The following is a 24,582-nucleotide window of genomic DNA, read 5'->3' as shown; positions in this document are numbered from 1 at the left end:
GCTCCTGTGCCAAAAATTGTTCACGTGCTTGCATGCTCGTGCTCGCGTGCCAGCACCCAGAAGGCAATGTGCCCACCCACGCTCCCTACGCATGCACGCGCAATCACCCCCACCCTCTGCTGCCCCCTTACCTGCACTGTAACTCACAGCTGATTTTCAGCCAGTTTGAGGCCTTTTCGGCCTCCCAAAGTCTTGAGGAAGGCTTCTGCAGGCTTCTGCAAGCTTTGTAGGCCGAAAACTAGCCCCGTTTAGTCACTTCCTGTTTTTTCCGAAAATACCGGAAGTGACGAAACAGGACTAGATTTTGGCCTACAAAGCTTGCAGAAGACTACAGAAGCCTTCCTCAAGCCTTTGGGAGGCCGAAAAAGGCCTCAAACCGACCGAACATCAGCTGTGAGACACGCACATGCCCAGTGAGGTAAGTTTGCCTGCAGCTCACATGCCGGCACAAATGACTCTGCGTGCCACCTGTGGCATGCGTGCCATAGGTTCGCCATCACAGCTATAGGATAACTCACATTGAGAATCCAGATGGATTCAAGCAACCATCACTCTCTTATTCCAAACAGTAATTAAGACATCAATTGAGCTGAGCAGTCCTAAGCATCTTCTGAAACCAGTGGACCAGCTGAATAGGTCCTTCCTCCCTGCACCACAAGCAGCCAGAGAACTTTGAATGGTCTGTCTATGAACAAAGGACTGGTGGCAACATCCCCCAACTCCAGATCACTTTATTATTGCCTTGCCACAAAAATCAAATCCAGTGTGTCTTTATGAACCTCTTTGTGAATCAGGTCATCAATAAACTTGGTCACGGCCATGCTGGCCCTGAAATCTCAAAATCACCTCAGATTGGGCAGGTTGAAGTTTTCCAGAACCATAACTTAAAAATATATATTTTATGGGGGCCTGTTGAAACTGCTAATGCATATCCTTTCTGGAAAATTACAATCATATAGGTACTAAAAAGCCACCAAGTATAAGATTTACTTTGAAATTAGAGTACATCTGAATCTGAATTTTTGTCAGTAGGAAATTGATTCTACCATTGCAAAATAACAGGAAAAATTTTTGTTGAAAGAAATTCCAGAACCAGCACTTTTATGGTCGGTGTGCCATGCCCAACTTATCATTACTTTCAGGTGGCCAGACAACGACAAAGGCTCTATTCTTAACTGACCGACTTTGTATTATTATATATACTTAGCACATAGCATGCTGACTGTAAAAGCGCTTAGAGAGGGCTGTAAAGCATTGCAAAGCGGTAAAGGTTCCCCCGCACATGCGTGCTAGTCATTTCCGGCTCTAGGGGGGCAGTGCTCATCTCCGTTTCTAAGCTGAAGAGCCAGTGAAGATGTCTCCATGGTCATGTGGCTGGCATAACTAAACACCAAGGGCCCACGGACCGCTGTTACCTTCCCACCAAAGTGGTCCCTATTTTACATGCTTTCGAATTGCTAGGTTGGCAGAAGCTGGGACAAGTAACAGGAACTTACTCCACTACATGGCACTAGGGATTCGAACCGCTGAACTGCTGACCTTCTGATCAACAAGCTCAGCGTCTTAGCCACTGAGCCACCATGTCCCTTGTGAAGTGGTATATAAGTCTAAATGCTATTTCTATTAGCAGTGTAGCATTTTCCTACTCCTGTGCCGATTGCAAGCCTTTATTTATTTACTTGAAGCAAGGCAATTCATGCCTCTTAATTGAAATATTAGTCATCACAGCTGTGCTGCCTTTGAAAAAATGGTTCAGAAACCAATGTTTCTGGCTGCATACATGCAGCTGTCTACTGTTCATTAAACTGCTCAACTTTTTTTTTCATGTTTCCAATGAGGAAAGAGAAAGACACCAATGCTTTAAGAAACCAACTCATTAATCAAACTTTTAAAATGGCAGTACTTTTTATCAGCAGCCTGAAAAAAAAATAGAACACTTTGTTGAAGAACAGACAGGTGCCCTGCTTGCATGTGGTCCAAATATTTTTTCTGACTTATTGCATGTATTTATTTAACATATCGGTATATAATAATTTGTCCAACAAGGCACTCTGGGCAATGGACAGGTAACAACAACAACAACAACCATAATCCATAACATTTTAAAATAACGTAAAAGAAATAGCAATTAAGGCCCCTAAATCTGCACCCACATCAAAGCTCCATTAGCACCCTGGTCCAGGGCCCAGGGCCAAAAACAGGACTTTATGGCCTTGAGGACGCCTATCAAGTCAGGGAGTCTGGTTCAGACTGAGGATTGTTGCAGTGTTCCAGGGTCATTTGATCACTTTTTACAACCTTCTGACAAGCAAAGTCAATGGGAAGCCGGATTCACTTAACAACCAGGTTAATAACTTATCAACTGCAGTGATTCACTTAACAACTGTGGCAAGAAATGTCCTAAAATGGGACAAAACTCACTTAACGAATTCTCACTTAACAACATAAATTTTGGGCTGAATTTTGGGCCTAAGTTGAGGATTACCTATACAATAGCTAGATTAAAATAAAAGTTTTATATGAAAATCACTGAAAAATTGTGTCACTGTTATTTCTTTTAGATCTTAGTGGTGTGGGTTGACTCTAAATAATATTCTCATATCTAGATTTAAAAAATCATAATAATATTCACATTAAACTCGTGAAATGCATGGTTTTTCACCCATTTGAATAATGTACACATTTGTATACTATAACCTTAACAATATAAATCTGCCAATATTTAGGTTAAATTATGAGAAGATTTTCCACTACTTTTCTGCTATTTAATAGACTACATACTCCATGCAAGAATAAGATTTTCATATTATCATGAACCTGCATCCCAAACTATCAAGTTGAAGAAAAAAGTGTAGATTTGCATTGCAGTCTTCTAGAATCTGATTTTCTCTATACCTGCTGCTGGCTGGCAATATTGGAATTTACTCTGAGTTCATCTTGAAGATACCAGATTTAAAGACATGATACAAAGATAAACACTCTATGTTTACATCATGTCTCTCACAGGATAAACAGATTACATGTTTGTTAGAATTTTTTTCTAAGTTTTCGACTGTTTCTAGTGAACATTTTGATGTCCACTTCTGAGGGTGCTTTCCACTCAGCTTATTTCTAAAAGTATTCTTTGGGGTTCAAAATGGTAATTATTGACACTTTAGAAAAACAAAACTATTATCAACAACATTTAACTAAAACCTGTTATCAACCATAGATCTCTCTGAAGCTCAGCCGTAGAATTTGGTCCCAAGTTTGCTATAGTCTCCACCCCCAAGTTCAAAACCAACAATGAAAACTCTCACAGCCTTACTGGCAAGTTCAACAAAATTCAAATAAATACACAATACTTAAGTTTCTCACCTATTTCAAACATTTATATTTAATTCACTCACAGTACTGTAAATTGATTATGCTGTGGAGATTCTAAACTTCATGACTTTGTTATCAAAACTTTAGGTGTGATCTCTAAAGCATTTAGAATCTAAAGTCACGCACGTACACAGGATGCTACTCAAAAGAATAAGTTATAGACAAGCTAACACACTCATTTTAAAGAGAGAGAAAATGCTAACTAAAGAGAGGCTCCCTGATTCCAACGTCTACAGTTATCTAACTGGCCCAAAGTTGTAGCTTACTTAAGTAGTTTCATTAAACAGCAGCAACCTATAATATCACCATTTTTATTATTCGTGAGCAATATTCTGTGACAGCTAACGACCCCGATGCTCATGTAAGTATCCTTACTTTGACAAAGAGAGAAATGTCATGTTCCTGTTTCTCTTGCTCAGGCACATCGAGGGGGACGGCCTGCTTCCCTTCTACAGTCGCTGCTTCTGCTTCTTCTTCTTCTTGTTCTTCTTCTCTTCCTTGAAGGCCATTCAGCCCCAGAGCATCTACTTCTTCAGCCCCTTCGGCGGGCCCGCCAACAGGCTCACCCTGCTGTATGTGGCTGCTGAGTTCATCAGCTTCTCCCGGGCAGCCCACCGCTCCGGAATCGGCGGGCTGCACCTGCTCCTGCTGCTCCTCCTCCTCCTCTTCCTCGGCGCTCGCCTCAGGATTATCCTGGGCGCCAGCTTCCTCTGTCCTGGCATCTGGCGCTGGTGGGCTTTGCTGGTTGACTTCTGCTTCTTCCGCCGCGAGACCCTCCTCTGCCGCCAGAGTTTCTTCAAGAGGGCTCTCGCGAGGAGGGCTAACTCCCCGCAGAGTTTCCTCTCCGGTCCGCTCCTCCAGCTGGGTATGACTGTCCGCCTCACCCTCCTCTTGTCCTTCTTCTTCTTCTTCTTCTTCAGCAACTTCAGGAGATTCTTTTCCGGAGCCCTTTTCGGCCGCGTCTTCTTCTCTCTCATCCTCAGCGCCCTCTTCCAATCCTGGGATTTGCTCAGCTGCGCTCCTTTCCTCCGCAGGCTCCTCTCCTCCTTCAGAGGCGTCTTCTGCGCCGGCCAGGCTTGCCCTCGACTCTCCCGCCGGCTGCGGAGGCTCCTCGGGGACAGGAGCCTCGGCCCAGGTGTTGCCCTCCGAGTTTTCCTCGGGGCTTTCCGCGCTAGTTGTTCCTTCGGCGCTCGGACTGTCTGCTGATCCAACTTGCTCTGGGGGTAGCCCCGCTATACTCGCCGGATCCTCGTCCTCGGTCTTTGGGGTCGTCTCTCCGCTGCTCTGGCTCGGAGGACTCGCCCCGTGGCTCCCACCTTCTTCCTCCCGCGCTGTTTCTTGACACGCTTCTTTCAGAGGGTCGCCCTCCTCGGCGGGGCAGGCGGGGGGGCGCTCCTTCGCCTTCTCGCCTGAGTCCACCGGCGCTCCATTTTCGCCCCCGCCTTTCTTGAACGCTTCTTCAGTATTCTCGGCCGGAGCTGGTGGTTCGAGCGACCCTGGCGCCTCTGCCATGCTGACCTCCTCGGGGAAAAGAGGGACCAATTGCAGGCGGGCAGGTCTGCCTCCTCTCTGCTAAGAGCGCCGAGCTCTTGGCCGGCTCGCCCTCTCGCAATGGCGACTCTGTCCTCCCCGCGCTCTGTGTGGGGATTAAGACGAAGACTTGCCCAGCCCCAAGGGTCACATTCTTTACTCTCCGCTAGGTAGCCTGCCCGAGGGGTGCGCGCATGCTCAAAAGCAACCGGGGAAGCTGCCGTCCTCACCTTTGCCTTTCCAGGGCGGGGGGGGGGAGGGGAGAAAAGACTAAAAAAGAAAAGGAGCAAAGGGGGGGGGGGCGAACCTTTATCCCCAAACTCCCTGCCCAAGTCTGCCCTTTTTCCCAAGTATTGTTTAGGGTTCTACCTGATTTTGCTTTCCTTATCTTGTTTTGAAAAATGCTAACAAGCCTGTAACTATAGAGGTAGAGACAATCCCCATATCATGTTAGAAAATGGTTTGGGTGGGGTGGGGGGATTGGTATGAAATGTGCTGGAATAGATTTGGATTGTCCTGTCCCTCTCCGCGTCTTCATCTACATAGATACTGAACGCACATTACATGTTGTCTGCTGTGCCATAAATCCACGGGACTCAATGCACGTTTACAGCTTAAAGATTGCTACTTACACACTTTTAAAGTGGAAACCATTGGCAGGGATGGGGAATGATTTGGTGTTTGTTTTTTTCTTTAAAGAAGAATAGTACGATGGAATGTGAATGTTACGTTTCCAGTAGTCTTAATAGCTTACTTTGCTTTAAAAAGAAGTCCCAGTCAAAACAGAAAAATTGCCTCTGTCTCTCTGATACCACTGCTACTTACTTCTATAAAAGCAGTGGCAATAAAATGGAATGAAACTTTACACTTAGAACCTTCTGTGCAGGAAATTGATATGTATAAAACTCCAATTTTTCCATCTCGATTTCTTCAATTGCCTGTGATGTATAAATAAGACTGGCTAAGGATAAGGTTAGGATGGCTTCATCAGTAATGCAGATCCATCCATTTCAGTTTGTCAGAAATGGTTTCCTCTCCAGGTTCATATTTATTGGCTAAATGCCTCGACCTAACACTGCCATCCCTTCACAGGTGGACTACTATAATATGCCCTAAATGGGGATGTACTTGAAGACATTTGGAAGCTGCAATTGATGGCAAATGCTGTGCCCAATCGAAACTGAGGCAACTCACTATTTTCATATAGCACCAATTCTGTAAGAGCAACAAGCTGGTTTGTTCCAGGTGCAATTCAAAGTGCTATTACTAATGTACCTTTAAAATCCTACATGGTTTGGCATCTGGCTATATCTGATACTGCCTAATTCAAAGAGAACCAGACCGGCAAGTTGTGCCTGTAGTAACTGTTTGCTTAGTGTCTCCACACCTTGTAAGATACAAAGAGAGGTGAATGTCCTCTGTAGCAGCTTCTTCCCTGTGGAATGCCACCTCCCTAGACTTAAGATCCATGCCATGGAATTACAATACTGAAGACCTGATTCTTTCAAAGAGTGTTTGGGAAGTGATTGTAAAGTTAATGGGGTATACAATGAATTTTGCAATAAGTTCATATGATTTACAGTTCTCTAGTTTTATTATAATTATTATTTCGTTATGTTAGTATGTATTAAACATTATGTATGAAGCATATTAAATATGCATTAAATTATTCATGAAACACTATATAATTGATACTATCTGTATGATTTTTGTTTTATTGTGTATTAAGTTATTACAAGTCACTTGATATTACAGCAATACAAAAGATATTTAATAAGATGAACAAACAAACAGAATTATACTGAGCCACTGTGAGTTTAACTACAAACCAAAACAGCTGGAGTCTCCAAACACTAAATTAAAACCCAGCACAGCAGATGATTGCTTAGCACATAAATTACATAGTGGAAGCCTGAATTTAATGATGTGGGGATTTATTGGCAATCTTTTATTCATTCCTTTCAGGATAGCCCTAGAAATATTCACAGAAGAGAGATGTGCCATGATTTAATTATATAACAGATCACTGGGTGCAGAAGAAATCTGGCTTAGCTCCCGTTGTCATGTTTGTTTTAAAGATAAAAAAGATTTCTGACTGAAACAGTGGGTAGACACTGTCAATCAAAGTACAAAAAACTGGACTACAAGGACAAATACAATTTTGAATTCTAAGCTGCCCAGAGTCATTGAATGAGATAGGCAGCTATAGAAATTGAATAAATAAAATATTTTGACCAGCAGAGGTCACATGCACCAAGAAAGGTTCCCAGTTAAAAATATTACACAATTTAATCAATAAAATCTAGAACATATAACATAAAGCATAGAATAGCAGGGTTGGAAGGGACCTTGGAAGTTTTCTATTTCAACCCCTTTTCAAGTAGGAGACCCTGCATCATTCCAGACAAATTCCAATCTATCAAACTCAATGGGAATTCCAGGGAGATATGTTCCCTGACTCATTGCTATCATGACAAAACCTCTATTGGCTGATATTTTTTTTCAGGAAAGACTATCTATTCTTTAATGTGCTGGTTTCTATCATTTGTGCTTAATTATATTAATATCATGCACATCAGAATCCAAAATATTTTTTTTCCTTCTGAGAAGTTCACGTTTTATAAAATGAGGTATAATTTGGAAATGAAACCTATGGTAAAGGCAACTAATCAAGCAAAAATGAGAAGAGAGTTTCAATGTGCCACAATTAATGTTTCTATACTTTTTCTTGTTTTCCTCCTTTTCTGTTTTGTAGTATAAAGTTCAGACATACTCAAAAGACTAATAGTTCAAACTGCAGTTCTAAACAGAGTCCACCGAAGTAATAAAGATTAATATTGAGTAAAATTGTACACAATTACACTGTTATGGCAGAATCTTTTATGGTTAATAATGTTTTATATAGTGCATTGCTAACTACAGATGTGGCTGCTGCAACACAAAATGTCATTCCCAAAAACATTCCTTCACAGATCCCATCTAATAAAGGATCACAGCATTATTTGAAAGTGCAGAATAATATTACATGACATGGATTCCCACTGAATCATTGATAAGCTTGTTGCTTGTTCATTAGCATAGTGGCTAGTTAGTATAATCAGATTGTAGAATAATTAAGTGACTTTCATTCTGTCATGTAAACATTACTGAAGAGCCACTGTGAATAATGTAGAGAATAACATATATAAGAAAATTTGAAAAAAATCTAATGTTGAGGTGATTGCCTTACAAGTAGTTGCAAAGATGTTGATAACAAAATTCTTATAAATTATAATTCTTATATTATTCAAATTAGTTAATGTATATAAACTACAACTTAAAATCCATTTTTTTCTAAAAATATGAAGTCTACAATTAATAATTAAATAGGTTACCAATGAAAGACTGAATTTCAAGGACAGACACATACAATCTTAAATAGATTAGCAGTATTTGCTTATGAATGTTCAGGGTTTTTTGTGAAACAATAGATTAGCTTTACAAATAATTGCTGGAGTCAAAGTGTTGTTTAAAAGTGGTTTAAAAATTACCTTTGCAACAAGTAAAAGAATGTAGGACATAGATGCAGATATGGGTTTTTCAGGAAAGGTCAATAAATAACTTTTCAGAGGTTATTTTGGTCCTATAATATGTTAACAAGCTATAATATTGCCAAGCAAAATAAGCCCCTCTTTAAAAAAAAAAAGCATTATTCTCGAAACTACAAAGTGCTTAACACTAAACAAGCCCAATTTTATATAAATATGAGATGTACTTGAAATAAGGATCTAAGAAGTAGAAAATGATCCATATTTCAAACAGAAGTCTTTGCAAGTATACTGCAAGTATAAAAAAGATGTTGAGACTCTAGAAAAAGTACAGAGAAGAGCAACCAGGATGATTAGGGGACTGGAGGCTAAAACATACAATGAACGGTTGCAGGAACTGGGCTTGGCTAGTCTAGTAAAGAGAAGGACCAGGGGAGACATGATAGCGGTCTTCCAATATTTGAGGGGCTGCCACAGGGAAGAAGGGGTCAAGCTATTTTCTAAAGCTCCTGTAGGCCAGACAAGGAATAATGGATGGAAACTGAACAAGGAGAGATTTAACCTGGAAATAAGGAGAAACTTTTTGACAGTGAGAACAATCAACCAATGGAACAGCTTGCCCTTGGAAGTTGTGGGAGCGCCATCACTTGAGACTTTCAAGAAGAGATTGGACTGCCATTTGTCAGAAATGGTGTAGGGTCGCCTGCTTGGGTGGGGGGTTGGACTAGATGACCTACAAGGTCCCTTCCAACTCTGATTACCTGACTTATATTGAAGAGAGTATGGAAAGGTTAAGGCTGAGTGCAATTATTCTAATACTGCCATTACTATTAAGGACTTGTATATAATGATTCACACAGAGGGGTATACTTAGTAGAACACATTTTGTTTAGGCAGAAGGTTAGGAAAAAATGTTTCACAGAAATTGTTGAAGGACGTTCAGAAATAAAAATTTGCTTAGTCCTTTTAACACCATGCAAACATGCCAATATGATGAAGCAATGGAGAAACCAACCAAACCAACACATACATACATACATACATACATACATACATACATACATACATACATACATATCCTGAACAAATGTTGAACAATCGGTTATGTTTTATAGGCTATATATTATTTTAAAAAATCAAGTCAGACTTGCCCATTAGCTTTATATGCATTGAGACATAAACATTATTTAGATATGCAGCAAGCAACACAGGATTTTCATAAATATGTTAGAACTGGTTAGGTTGGCAGCATATTGTAGCCTGAAATCATGGAGAGTATAATAATCCAATCAAAAGGAAATGGGAGATACCAAAAAGAGAGATATTAAAAATAGACCCACAAATGATCCCCATGAGATAGAAAACAGGACAAAGCTTTAAAAGACCTAATGTTGAAATTCAATTTCAAGCTGAGAAGCAAAAAGGAAATAAGGAAGCAAGAATTGATAACTACAGAGCTAGTCAAATTCATAGTTTAAGACTATTAGGATAAAATGTGAAAAGCTAATCCTCAAAGTAAAATGACGTTGAAAAAAAACATAACAAGGGATTTGCAGAAATAAATGAATAAATAAAATGGTTTGTTGTGGAAGAAAGGGGGTGGAAAGAGTAGGAATTTTGTGTCTTTCCTCATAGAAGAGGAGAGACCCCATGCTAATATGGTTGTATGGAAATAAACTTAAGGATTGATCAACGTGTAATAAGAACATACAACGTTATCTTAAACAATGCAAGTTTCCAGGGCTAGATGTTGAATGAATTAGCACATGATAGCACAGTAAATCAAGTAAATGCCGATATTTATTTGAATAAAAACTCTCTGAGAACTAATAAAGTACTAAATGATTACAGAAGAGCAAACAGAAACTTACTATTCAAAAATGGAAAGATAGAAAAATCAAGAAATTGTAGTCCAGTTAGCTTAATGTCTATGCTAAACAAGTTAATACAGGTAGTCCTCTACTTACGACCACAATGGAGCCCAAAATTTCTGTTAAGTGAGACATTTGTTAAGTGAGTTTTGCCCCATTTTACTACTTTCTTCTCACAGTTGTTAAGTGAATCACTGCAGTTAGTAAGTTAGTAACCTGGTTGTTAACCGAATCTGGTTTCTCCATTGACTTTGCTTGTCAGAAGGTCACAAAAGATTATCACATGACCTTGGGATACAGCAAAGGTCATAAATATGAACCAGTTGCCAAGCATCTGAATTTTGATCAAATGATCCTGGGGACGCTGCAAAGTTCTTAACTGTGAAAAACAATCATAAGTCACCTTTTTCAGTGTCGTTTTAACTTTGAATTAAATGAACTGTTGTAAGTCGACAACTACCTGTACAATAGATTATTTGAGACTTTTTAGAAAAGCATGCTGCCAGCATAGATTTATTAAGGAGAAGAAATGTCAAATTAATTTTATCTTTTAAAAAAACATAACAATTAATTTGGTAGACCTAGATAACATTGTGGACATAGTGAACCTTGATCTCAATAAAGCTTTTAGATCTTACGATATGCTCATGGCCATTGGATAAATTTGAGCCAGACAATGGGTTTGCAATTGCAAAGGATTCTGCTTATAAATAATTTTGCAACAATAAGGAAAGAAATATTAAGTGGAACTTCCAAGGTGTAATCCTTAGTACTATTCCATATTTTTATATCCAGAGAATGGAATGGAAGGTATGCGATAGCTTAGAAGATTCCTACACAGAACAGTATTTCAGGACCTGTACATTTTTTTCTGGTTCATCCATTCAATTATTTTATGATGTCTAAAATGTAGACATCAGAGGATGTTAGTATTTTGATAAAAGAAAGGAAACTATATGCATTGATTTTACTATTTTTTCATCTAAGTATAACTAACTAAAAGATATGTCAATTTTAGGTTTAAAAATGGAAAACAAACTTGTGGCAGTTTTAACCTTTAATATATTAAAGATGATTTAATCCAGCTTATCCTCTCTCTCCTTTTCTTTTCATGAGAAATATAGAACGTAAACAATGGGATAGAAGACTAAAAAATAAGAAGTGCAACCCTGATGTTTCTTACATGAAGCTAAAATATACACAAGATAAGCATGAAACATTACACAATTCACAATAGCAGTACCTATTGATAGTGCTACCTTTTCATTTTCCTTGATTACACAAAAATACTTTTGATTGTTCTCAAATAAATATAGTCAGATAAATTCTAATTGATGTATTGTTGAAATATTCAAGTTTTTACCCTTAAATATTGATTCTTAGTGTTTTAGAAGATATGGGTGGTTTTTTTCCCCATGGCCTCTGAATTTTGTCTGTGTTTATGACATTTATTCCTTTAAATGGAATTATTTTAGTTTATGTAGACAACCGTATTAAATGTTCAGCTTAGTCTGGCAAAACTAGCATAAAGAATGTAATGTGATCAACTACTGCTGTTGCAAATAGAGTGTTTATCTTATATACAGTTTAATATTATATAGTAATTATCAAAACTACAATACCACCATTTTAAGCCTTGATGATTGATTGATTGATTGATTGATTACATGCCATCAAATTGTTTTTGACTCTTGTGACCTAAAAGATTTTCTCCATGGTGATTTGTCCCTAACCTGATGCTTCAGCTCTTTCAATGGTGCATTGATGGTTACTGTAATTGAATCTAGAGCAGGGGTGTAAAACTAATTGAGGGCCGCATCAGGGCTGTGGTTAACCTCGGGGGCCCAAGCAGGTGTGGCCAACTGGATGGGTGTGGCCAGATGGATAGGCATGGCCAGCTTGACACCACTCACTGGGTGTGGCGGACTGGATGGGTGTAACCAACTGGGTGGGCATGGCACTTGGTAGACTGGGCCGAAGCCATGCTGGTCCAATGTTTCTTCTTTGCATTGGATAGACCGGCCCAAAGCAATGCGGGCCAGCCCCTTACATTTTCCAGGATGGCCCTATGGGCCAGATCCGACCACATTGCAGGCATTGTGTTTAACACCCCTGATCTAGAGCAAGGACCTTTCCAACAGGATGCAGAATCACAGAGGACCTTATCCACTTTTTCAAGATCCACAGACTCAAATGCAGTATCTCCATGATAATACTACAGGACACCAACATGTTAAATTGCTTGGATTCTAACCATCAACTTTCCAGCTTTTAGAAAATATGAGAAGTGTGTCCCCATGTGCTCTCTCCATTACTCTTTTCTCTCTTTACCAATGTCTGCATATCAAAGGATCCCTCTGTTAAAGTACTGAAGTTTGCAGACGATACAACATTGGTCTCATTCAAGATGGTGATGAATCTGCATGTAGACGGGAGGTTGAACAACCAGCCCTGTGGTGCAGCCGGAACAATCTAGAACTGAACACACTTAAAACTGTAGAGATTTTAGGAGGAGCCCACCTATTCTAACATATCTTACAATATTGGGCAACACAGTATCAACAATAGAGACCTTCCGGTTTCTGGGTTCTATAATCTCCCAGGACTTGAAATGGACACCTAACATTAGAACCATCATTAAAAGGCACAACAAAGAATGTTCTTCCTGCAACAACTCAGAAAGTATAGACTGCCCAAGGAGCTGTTGATACAGTTCTACAGAGGAATCATTGATTCTATCATTTGTACTTCTATAGCTGTGTGGTTTGGTATAGTTAGGACTGCAGAAAAAACAACTGCCACCAGCCTTCCTTCGAGGACCTGTATACTGCACAAGATAGAAAGAGAGCTGAGAAAATATCTACAGACCCCTCACATTCTGGATATAAACTGTTTAAACTTCTCCCCTCAGAATGCCGCTACAGGACATTGCATGCCAAAACAGACACAAAGAAAGTTTTTTCCTCCATGCCATCACTCTGTTAAATACATAATTCCCACAGCACTATCTAGGACAGGGGTGTCCAACCTTGGCAACTTTAAGACTTGTGGACTTTGCTGGCTGAGGAATTCTGGGAGTTGAAGTCCACAAGTCTTAAAGTTGCCAAGGTTGGACACCCCTGATCTAGGATATCTAACTATGAAGCAGAACTGTATTATTATTAACCTTCTCATCCTTCCTATTACCTACTCCTATTGGTATCTTATGATTAACACTTGGTTATATCTTATGATTTATGATTTATCACTTTCTGTTTGTATTTATATATACTAAGAACTTATGCACCAGAGATAAATTCTTTGTGTCCAATCACACTTGGCCAATCAAGAATATTCTATTCTATTCTATTCTATTCTATTCTATTCTATTCTATTCTATTCTATTCTATTCCATTCCATTCCATTCCATTCTTCCATTCCACTCCACTCCACTCCACTTCATTCCACTCCACTCCATTCCATTCCATACTAGCCCCTCTGGCATAAACAAAATTTCATTTGTATATTTCATCAACTACCACTAGATGGTAGTATTTGATTATCCGTGATATTCTGATAGTCTGACTGTTTATCCAATTTAAACTGCTCTCATTCCAATTTGTTCTCTCTCTGCCCTGAAATCTGCCTGACTTGCTTCAAAATAAACATATTAAGGTTCATGTGTACAGGTTTTATTAATAATTTGCAAGATAATTATATTTATATCTAGAAGGATCAATATCCCAGAAGGATCAATATTCCTTTGGCATTAGTATCTAATAATGTAGTACATATTATTCTGAATTAAGAAAAGTCTCAATTTCAGATTTGGTGATCAAATCTCCCACAGACATCTTGGAAATACCTTTGCCCAGGATGCTTACCTAAATATTAGTCCAGAAATACTAATACAATGATTTATCGGAAGAAAATAGTCAGAATGAGGTTTCAGATGTAAATAAATATTTGATGTCTAGAAAAAAACCAAAATATTGAGTTTCTGTTGTTGCTTCATTCTTCAGTTTTCATTCTGTATCACATAAGTATGCTTATCTTGAACGTTGCATTCCCATGATTTCTTTTTTTTTTAAATCTAGAACTGTATCATATATAATTGATGACTGGAGGCTAATCATTCTTTCTTATCCCAATCCAGTTCACTCTGCTGTTGCAGGGTTGAAGGGAAGGGAGCTCTTTGAGAAAAAGTAGTTAGAAATCTCACTAAATAAACAAACTTGATTGCTTCGATTTGTAGGCTTCATATCCCTGCTTTAAACAAAAAAAACAAAAAAAAAGTATCCCTGTTTACCTGAGGCAGATTATGATAAAACACATTTGCTGCCTCTGGTAGCTTTTTATGCAATAAATGCCTGAATGTGGAATCTTGAGTTGGGAGTGACACGTTTATGTCAGCATATAGACTTCAATATAATTCACAGGTGCCTTCTTCCATTATATGTACATAAAAAACTGGTGGGCATTTAGTTTCCAGAGTAGTCAGGCTGTCATCAGAGTTCCATGCTTGTTCCCTAGCAACCGCTAAGGAGGCTTACTGCCTCAGATGCCTAGATTTCATCATTTGTAACCATGGATTTAACTACATGTACCTTATTTTTATTCCATCTAATTTTAAAAAAAACATCTATGCCTTAAATCTATTCAGACTGGCTGCCATTATTCCCTTCTCCCTACCCTTTTTTTTTTGTAAATTTTATTTGAGTTTTCACACAAAAAAAATACAAATAAAATATCGTTTTTGAAAGTAGCGTAATCTCGGGTTACATTTCTTCGTACAGACACAAATTCAACGTCATACTCATTTTTATGTTCTATTCCATATCTTATTACTGTTTTACATTTTCTGCATAGCTTCTCCCCTCTTTTAATTTTCTCAATTTTATTTTAATTATCTCATCTCAATTCAAATCATTATATTTATATTTTTTGTCTGTCCTGTTTCAATTATCTATTATCTTTTCTCATTAAACAAAATTTCTCCTGTAGTTACTGATTGGAGTATGACGCCTTTATATCTTTTAAGTTTATCCATTTAACTCTTATTTAAGCTTCAATATATACCCTAAAGTTATAACATTCAATATAATACATAACTTCCATTCGGATTCTGCTTCGTACATTCTTAAAATACACACTATATTCTTAAAAAAAGAAAAAAAGTATAAATATATGTAATTAAAACAATACATTCCATTCCAATTCAATTCTATCATTAATATTAATGTTCATTAAAATCTTAACTTTTTTAACATTACTTTTCAATTAAATATACTTCTATCGGGACAATTATAAACTTTTCATAATTAATTCCCCCCCCTCTTCACTTATATTTTATAAAACATTGACTAATTAAAATGTTCCCGTTCCTTCCTAATTCCATTTTCTCATTTATTTTATTTCACTTATTTTATTAACAAACATTTCACTAAATTACACTATTTTATCCCTCATTTTGATCATACATTGTTTCCAATTTTCTAAAGTTATTTCTATTACTAATCTTATAATCTTATGTACCTTTACAAAATCCCTTTTTCAGTTAGATTTTCACCCATTATCTCTAAATAGGTCCTGTTTCTCTATATCTTGTTCCGGTCCTTTGTAACTTCTTATCCTTTCCTTCTTCCCTCTCTTCTTCTCTCTCCCCTTTTTACCCCCTTGTCTCTCTACCTCTATTTCTCTCTTCTGTATTCCCCTTTTCTGTTGCTTTCCAGTATTATACTTATTTTTCAAATTATTTTTCTTTTCTTTGGTTGGTTTTTTAAGTCTTAAATTCTCCATTCTCTTTCCCCTCCTTTCCTTTTTCTTCCCCACATAGAATTACTTGTATACACTTTCTTATTATTAAAGATGGCTTGGCTTCTTCTTTGTCCCAGTCTTCTTGTTTTGCAGACGTTTCTTGTTGTTTCTCATAGTTCCAAATCTCCATTTCTAAGAATTGAAAAACAAAGCCAAAAGAACCTCTTCCTTCTTGTGCATCTTCTTTTTACTTTTTAAGTTCCATTTTCAATTCATCCAGAAGTAGTGCCATTGTATAAATTTTTAAACAACCACCCGATTAATTTTAGTCATTCAAATGTAATAACCAAGAATCCAAAGATCACCAAATAATCCAAATACACGAAAGCTGTTTCTTTTTGCTTTTTTTTTTCCCACTTTCGCTTCGTGGGGTTACTGTTTAGTTACAAAGTTTCAGTTAAAATGTATATTTTAGAAGTCTTGTTGAAGTTTTACTGTAGATTCTTTTTAATTCCTCCCTCTTCCAGATCCTGCCCTTATTCTTTTTTCTCCCTTCCTGCTTATGAAAAAAAATTTAGTGTCCAGAAATCTTTGTTATCCCTTTGACATTTTGTTTTATTTTCAGCTTAATTGCCTGTTAATGTCAAAGCGGATTTTTCCGATTTCTTATTTAAGTCTCTTAGTTGTCAGTATAGGGAAGGAGAGAGAAGAAAAAAACAAACCCAAACCTTTCCCCTTTCACTTTCCTTCACTGCTTCCGACTCTTCTTTGGGAGAGATGTTATTTTTTTGTAAGTTTAAATTCCAGGGTACCTTAGTTGTTGCTTTTACAATTTAACCCGGTCAGCCAAAACTTTCACTTCTTATCTTCCTCCTGCACATTCTTTTCCGGTCAAGTTCTTCTTTGAGGTGGCCATTTTTGACCACCGCTGCAACCGCCTTCGGGAAAGGGAGTAATAGCCAGCTGAGGAGGAGAGATGCGGCTCTCCTCAACCCTGCAGGCAGTCTCCCCCTTCTTCACCACCTCTACGGGGTGGCTTAGCCCCGAAACCAGCCAGCTTGGGGCGCTCCAGCGGCAAGCCCAGACCGAAACCGCGCACGATCGCGGATTTCTGTCTGTCGCTGAAGAGACTTCAAACTGGAAGCCCCCTTCTCCCTACCCTTCTGATGGTCACAGAAACTATGTCCCAAAGGTGCTTTCCAAAAGGCAACTGGACTTTCTTGGTCTTGATGATCTGATCTGATGAACCTTCTTGGATGAGAAGCAAAATATTTTCAAGGAAAAAGACAAACAAGAAAGTCCAGTTGCCTTTTGGAAAAGCACCTTTGGGACAACTATGACCTAGATCAGGGGTCTTCAAACTTGACAGCTTTAAGACTTGTGGACTTCAACTCCCATAATTCCTCCTCCAGTCATGTTAGCTCAGGAATTCTGGGAGTTGAAGTCCACAAGTCTTAAACTTGCCAAGTTTGAAGACCCTTGACCTAGATAATTGAGGATCTCCATAGACATAGGGACTATGATGCAGTCCTTATGGATTATGACCTGGGACACCCAGGTTCAGATCAACACATGCCAAGGAAACTCACTGACCAAGTGACTTGGCTCTTAGCTATAACATACCTCACATAGTCATTGTTGTGGGAATACAAAAAAGGGGATGCAAAATAAGGTAAGATACAAATATGTCAGCCAAAATTTGGTGGAAACACTACTACTGCCCTCTTTGTGCTAAGCCAGTGATTCTCAACCTGTGGTGCACAGTGTCAACCTGGGGGAGGTGGAGTCTGCAAAGACTTTAAGAAATGTTATGGTTTAAATCTTGAGTTAAGTCTTGGGAGTCCGTGGCCATGGTCTGTGGCCACAAAAGGTATTTAAAGAGGGTCAGTAGTTGAAGAAAAGGTTGAGAACCACGTGCTAAGCAGCTGCTCCCAAATGAGTGAGGATAAGGACTGCAATCTAGACATTGTAACGGGAGTATCTTTACAAAAAGCTATGGTAGTGAACTTAATATACAGCACCCCAAGAAGGATGTTTTATCTTTATAGGTGTATTTTTCAGGCAATGACCAACGTTTGAAAACAGCCTTACAGTATATGGGAAATGTTTGAATGGCTGTCTCGATCTCGTTAGCTTAAGAACTAGATAAATAACTTAAATGCAGCCTTAAAGCCTCAATCATATGGCCTACATGGGCTAGAAAACGCCTTTCTCATTCATCTAAAAAAAAGCCTTCGGGGCTCCAAATTACTGCGTCTACCCAACGAAAGTGAAGGAGATGGTCGGTGCAGGGCGCGGGAGACCAATGCTACGCTCTTCGCAAAGGAAGGCACCGAGAAAGGGGCGGAGAAGCAAAGGGGGCAGTGCCCTCAGCTAAAATGGTTCTTGTGGAGCCGAGACGCCTCACGATAGGTAATCTGTTGAAGTGGAGTCGAGGAGTTTGATTGGCTCGGGACAGGCCTTGACGTCACCTCAGGGGCCGAGGGGGTTAATTTTGGGAGGGCGGCGACGAAGCTAATCCATGTTTCTTCCCACCTCAGCTGGGCCCAGCCCGAACGCGTGTGTTGCCACCCTCTAACTCCTCCCCTCCCCTCGGCATGGAGGATCGGGGGGGCGGCTGGGAAGAGCAGCAGAAGCCGTACGAGGAAGGCGGCGAGCAAGGCGAGAGGAAGGCTGCGGCAACCTCAGAAGACGCAAAGGCAGCAGCTGCCGCCGCCGCCGCCGCCGTTGGCGAAACGCAGCCCGAAAGCAACGAAAAGGCGGCGGAGCAGGAGGTGGAAGCGGTGGTGGAGGTGGATTCGGATTGGAACTTCATCGACATGGAGACGGTCTCGCTGCACGACCTGCCCCATGCCCTGATCGCCTGTAACCTGCCGTTGGCCGTCTTCTTCGCCGATGGTCCCTGCAGGGTGGGTGAACCGACGGGAAAGGCGAGCGGGTGGGGAAAAAGCCAGGTGGAGAAGCTGCCTCGCTTTCCGAGTGCGGCCCGGGTGGGCGGGTGACCGTGTGTACGCGCGCGTGTGTGTAAGGGAGTGTCTGCCCGCCGGAGAACTGACAGATCAGGCCGAGAAGGAGGGTCGTGGCCTCGAGAGAGCGGCCGAAAGGCAGGCCTGACCGACGGTCCAGGAAAGCCAGCCGCGGTTGTAGATGGTCCCACAGGAGCTGAACATCTGGAAGGCGGTGGACCAGGATGTTTTCACGTTGTGAAATAAGGGGTGTAGCGGCCGAAAGGGTCTTTTCCGTGGTTGTGAATATTCTCTGCGGGAAGCGTTCATGCCCTTCGGAAAAAGAAACGTGCCAAGGACGCCTGAAATCCTCACTTGAGCATTCATTCCTAAGGCAACAGTTTGGTGGGTTTAGATGCCAGCTGCTCATTCTGCACACCCAGGAACATCTTCACGATTTGAATTGGATAAGCATCTTTTGACTCCTCACATAGTCAGGAAGGGGGAAAAAACAGCTGGGCAAAATAGGATGCCCAGAATGCTATGGCAGCATCACAAAGAAATCTTTGAGCTTTCTAATCTTGGCATTCCTTCTTAGATGAAAGGAAAACAATATCTCTTCTATGCTTATTTTTGTAATTTTTCCAACTAGATTAGAGTCTAGTAGGTGCATTGAAAATTTGTTATGTTGCATTGGAAAACTATAGATTGGTTCCCACCTCATTAAAAATTGGAAATTAATGCGCTGACCACTTCTGGATATCTACATTGCTACTTTACAGATCTGCTTCAGTGGAGGGAGAATGCAGTAGAGCAGCTATTTGCCAAATAAATACATTATTCAGTGTAAAAAATATATATCTTCAATTAAGTTTTTTGATACTTATTGCCATTGTTAAATGTTATGACCCTTCCATTTGCTAAATCATTAATTATCAATCCAAAACCATTCATGATCATATGCCTTCATGTTATACCACTACAGTGTCCCCCAAAAAAACATGCTACTTTAGTGTTCCTTTACCATTTAATTAACTTATTTGTCAATTCACGTTCTCTGGCTTTTGCTGAAGTAGCACACTAGCTTCTGTACACCGTTTTTTGCCCTGTAACACTGCTATCTGTCCTGCTCCCTAGATTAATATCTGACACATTTTCCATCTAATTTGGCAAGCCACTTTTATTGTACAGTGGCTCATGAATATTTTAAGAAATTACCTTTCATGCCTGTATCCCTTTGGTAGAATAGAAAATAAGACACACTCTCCAGGAAAATATGCTCAGGAGTTTAGCTGAACAGAATAGCTCTAGCCCTCAGATACATTACTTAAGAAAATTAGAATGGGACAGTGATCATCTCCCCTTCAATCAGAATTAAAAGACCCATTGCTGTCAATGTTTTGGTGGTTGCAGAACCCTAAAAATAGCACTTAGGCAGCAAATTAGAGGTGGCCTTGAATTCATATGAATCAAGACCTTTTTGTTCACCTTAAAAACCTTGTGACCATACACTTAGAGTGCAAAAATCAGTAGGGAGAAAAAAGCAGTGCAGGGGAATCAATTTCATGCAAATTCCTGCCTTCTGCACTTCATGCTTCTTACCAGTGAGATTTTTCTGAAGAGATTTGTTCTAAACCAATATTTTAGTTTCCATATAATTACTTTGAAACAGCTTAGAAGACTAAGATTTTAAATTACCTAAAATGTACTCTGAGCCAATAAACTTTTCATATCCTTTAATTAGGATGTAAAGGACTAAAAAACTTGGAAACCTTAAATAAGCCACAGTATAGAAGTTCTGTGTCGTTAACAATACCATGCTGTTCAAGACTTAAAAATGAAAACATGCCTGGATCTACCACAAGAGGGTGAAATAACACCACTTGGTTGGTAAATTGTCTTCCAGAGAGGGTTGGAAGTGTGTGCTGTGTTTCTTCAAAAATAAGACCTGGTCTTATTTTGGGTTCCAAAATAAATACCAGGTCTTATTTTCAGGGGATGTCTTACCCACTTACCTTAGGACTACCACAGCCACATCTCCCATGTCCTGACACCTGTTATGCCAGTGGTCCCCAACCTTTTTTGTGCCAGGGACCAGTTTCACGCAGAAACACTTTTTCAAGGACCGGCGGGGCGGGGAGTCGAGTTTGGTGGTTTGCTTGCAGATGTTTCATTACCTGACTAGGTAACATCTGATGTTGTTACCTAGTCGGGTAATAAAACGTCTGCCAGCAAACCACCAAGTTCAGGGAGCGCCAATGCCTCCTCATTGCAACCCTGAGTGACAGATAGTCCCTGCAGGACGGCTGAGAAGCCCCGCCTCTCGGCCCTGCCTTCATCAGCCCCATCCCTCAGGTGTCTCCCTCCCTCCCTCAGCCTCATCCCTCAGGTGTCTGCCTCGTTCCTCTCTCAGTCGCTCTCTCGCTCCTCCACCAGCCCAGGAAGAAACTGCTTCAAAGAAGCCTGCAGGGTGGCTTTTCCTGTCAGCGCAGCTCTTCCGAAGCGCCCGTTCACCCCCACCCCGCCGCCCACGGTTCAATCCAGTGCTCCGTTCTGCCTGCCTGCCTTCGTTTCTGGTGGTTTCGGAGCACAGCTCCTCCAGCGCCCGTTCACCCCCGCCCCGCCCGCCGCCGCAGTTCAATCCAGTGCTCGTTCTGCCTGCCTGCCTGCCTTCGTTTGTTTCGGTGCAGCTTCGGCTGAGTAAAAGAGGCGAATAGTTATTATTCTCAGCCGAAGCTGCTCCGAAACAACCAGAAACGAAGGCAGGCAGGCAGGCAGAACGGAGCACTGGATTGAACCTGGATTGATTGGCGGTGGGGTGGGGGTGAACGGGCGCTTCGGGGGAGCTGCGCCGACAGGAAAAGCCACCCTGCCAGCTTCTTTGAAGCAGTTTCTTCCTGGGCTGGTGGAGGAGCGAGAGAGCAACTGATAGAGGAACGAGGCGGGAGGAAACCGAAGCCACTGAGCCAGAGAGCAGGACAGGCTTTGGTTGCTTCCTCCCTCCCCTTCTTTCATTTGTGTCCTTGATCCCTGATCCCAGCAGCATTCACCGAAGGCTAAGAAAGCCGCCATTTTTATTTTATTTTTATTTTCTTTGCGGCCCGGTGCAAAGTGATCCACGGACCGGTACCGGTCCGCGGCCCGGTGGTTGGGGACCCCTGTGTTATGCCACTGTCTAACTTCTTCTGTGGCCACATGGCTCATCGCGCCACTGCCACTGCTCATGGCAGGAGGTGCATAGTGTGTTGTGCTATTGCACGCGTCAGCAGCAGCATCGGAGCAATGAGCCAAGTGGCGTCCTGCCACAAGTGGCACCATTGGCGTGATTTGGGGATTTGGCTTATATTAGGCTCAGGCGTGAAAATTGGGCTAGGGGAAACGGTGTGTGTGTGTGTGTGTGTGTAATTTCAAAGAAGAAGAAAGCTTTCAGAACTGTTTAATTTTTTAATTGTTATTTAAAGTTTAAAACAGTCAATAGCAAAGGCTCTCAGTCAACCTGGAAAAGTATTTAGCCATAAATCGGCTGTTTATGGCATGGTAAACCAGATATTTTTTGTTCTAGAAGCAATTGAAAGAGAATCTAAGAAGTGAGAATGAAAGTAGTAGGGGTGGTTTTTAGAACTTTAGTGTTGTGTAGAATGGTGAGCAGAGGAACTGTAAAAAAATATGGAAAGAAGCAGTGATGGAATACAGGTTGAGAATCTGATCAAGTGGGGAGCCCTGTGAGGCTTTAGGGTGCTTGTGAGCAGAGGCTGGGACAATTTGAGAATCATCAGGTATGTTTTATAGTGATGTCTTCATGGGTAGCAGATATGGTACAGGAGAGCCAGTATCATGTTCAGTAAAGTATCTTGCGTTGTGGCTAATGCCATGTTTAGACAGACTGCCACCGCTTGGAACTATGAGCTACCATCAAATCCAAGTCTCAACAGTGAAAATGAGCAGCTATTTGACTTGAGGAGCTGCATTATAAATTTTGAGAGGAGTCATGTGCCACTTATTTGTCACAAAATGACAGAGATGGGTTTGGATCAGCCCAAGTCTGAGAATTTTGTGGTTTATTTGTTGGAAAGCAGGTTGGATTGCCACAGTCAAATCTCAAGAGATTTAAAAGAAGGATTGGAAGGGAAATTGGAACAGTCATTCATCAGATGAGGGAACAGGAATGACTATATGCTTTCTGCTAGAGTCACGGGTGGTATTCAGCCAGTTCTGACAGGTTCTGGAGAACCTGTAGTGGAAATTTTGAGTAGTTTGAAGAACTGGTAAATACCTCTGGTTGGCCGCACCCCCATCTATTCTCTGCCTCCCAAGTCTTAGCTGATCGGCTGGGTCTTCTTTTGTTGCCCTGCACAGGAGAACAGAAGTGGAAAGCAGGTTAGTGGGTGGGGAGGGAATGGGGATTTTACAGTATCCTTCCCCTGGAGTGGGGTGGAAATGGAGATTTTGCAGTATATCCTTCCCCTGCCAAGCCATGCCCACAGAACTGGTAGTAAAAAATTTTGAATACCACCACTGCCTAGAGAGATACTACATGTTCCCTTTAAACTCCGGGAAAGCAAAATTAAGAGTTAGGAAGAAGAAATATGGAGGTGGATATATCAGGGGAGACAGAATGATTAGTAGTGCAGTGGATACTGACTGACTGTTGGAAGTAGCCACAAAGAGATTGTATTAAGGTCCATGTAGCCCTAGAGGTTATGGAACTGCACTGGTTGAAGAGAGTGGAATGGAGAGAAATAGAATTGAGATGGTGAAGGGTGGAGAGAAATAAATAATATGGTGGAAGTTGAGGAAGCAACCTTGATGGTTTGACCCTTCAGACCCTATTACCTTGTCTTACACACAAGATGCCTATTTGGAATCTTGGGCTGTGGCTAGAGTTACTAAATGCAAGATCTATCTAAAATAAATCTATAGTACCATCATCCATAACAGATGAGAATGTCATGGTACCCAAACTGGAGTAATAGGGATAATATTCCTCTTTGCAAAACCCGGTAAGCTCTCACCGTTTGGACATTCAGAGATTGCCTTGATTTAATGAGATGAAGTGATAGAAGAAAGACCTACAGTATTGCTGACCATAAACCCGAAATATATATGACTGGGCATAATTAAGAGCTTTACACCTTCACAGAAGTAGTAAGAGTGGCAGAATATCAATATGTTTCTGCAGTAATTTCATCCATAGATTGTTTAGAATTAATTCTAATTTTAGGGCTAAAAGTTGGCTGGTCAAAATATGTTGACAGTATGATTTTTTGTAGAGTCTTCTGATTTTGATTCAAACTTATTGTTAAAGAAAATAGGTTTTAGTTCTGCCACCATGGACTAAATCTCTTCCTACCCACTTTGTCAAAATTGTTACAGAAGTAGCAAGTTGAAGCTTTGGTGAACTGTTCTTTGTTAATGAGGGCAATGCCACTTTTCTGCAAGAGACCAGCTGTTATCGAGAGTAATTCTGGTGTGCTTCTTTTGGGGTAAAGGTGGTGGGACAGAATTGTATAGAGCTAGTTCGTATTCAGTCCTGGGTTTGCCTCTGACACTGTATTGGTTGCTCTTGTTGTAATGGATCATGAATGAGATGAGTAACTAAGATGGAGA

The 24,582-nt window shown here is 40.6% G+C and overlaps 2 protein-coding genes across 4 annotated transcripts in view; one reads left to right on the top strand and one right to left on the bottom strand.

Moving 5' to 3' along the window:
* CLIC6 (CLIC family member 6) overlaps positions 1-24,582 on the bottom strand; it is a 117,272-nt gene that overhangs the window by 12,035 nt on the left and 80,655 nt on the right. The window contains exon 1 of one of the 2 annotated variants that reach the window (XM_026664210.2): positions 3,742-5,082. The exons of the other annotated variant lie outside the window; for it this stretch is intronic. Coding sequence (XP_026519995.2) covers positions 3,742-4,878 — 1,137 coding nt within the window. The 5' untranslated portion in view covers positions 4,879-5,082. Of the gene's footprint in view, positions 1-3,741; positions 5,083-24,582 lie in introns of those variants that run through there. 2 annotated transcript variants of the gene reach the window in all.
* Positions 18,532-24,582, top strand: part of RCAN1 (regulator of calcineurin 1) — a 44,119-nt gene continuing 38,068 nt past the window's right edge. The window contains exon 1 of one of the 2 annotated variants that reach the window (XM_026664208.2): positions 18,532-18,939. In XM_026664208.2, coding sequence (XP_026519993.1) covers positions 18,628-18,939 — 312 coding nt within the window. In that variant the 5' untranslated portion in view covers positions 18,532-18,627. The remainder of the gene's footprint in view (positions 18,940-24,582) is intronic. The other variant, XM_087966739.1, reaches the window with a different exon arrangement.

This window comes from Notechis scutatus, chromosome 5 (assembly GCF_049901735.1).
Source record: "Notechis scutatus isolate UNSWTSFEM ecotype Mainland chromosome 5, rNotScu1.2, whole genome shotgun sequence".
In the NCBI taxonomy this organism is placed as follows: domain Eukaryota; kingdom Metazoa; phylum Chordata; class Lepidosauria; order Squamata; family Elapidae; genus Notechis; species Notechis scutatus.
This window is presented reverse-complemented; position numbering and strand designations above follow the sequence as displayed.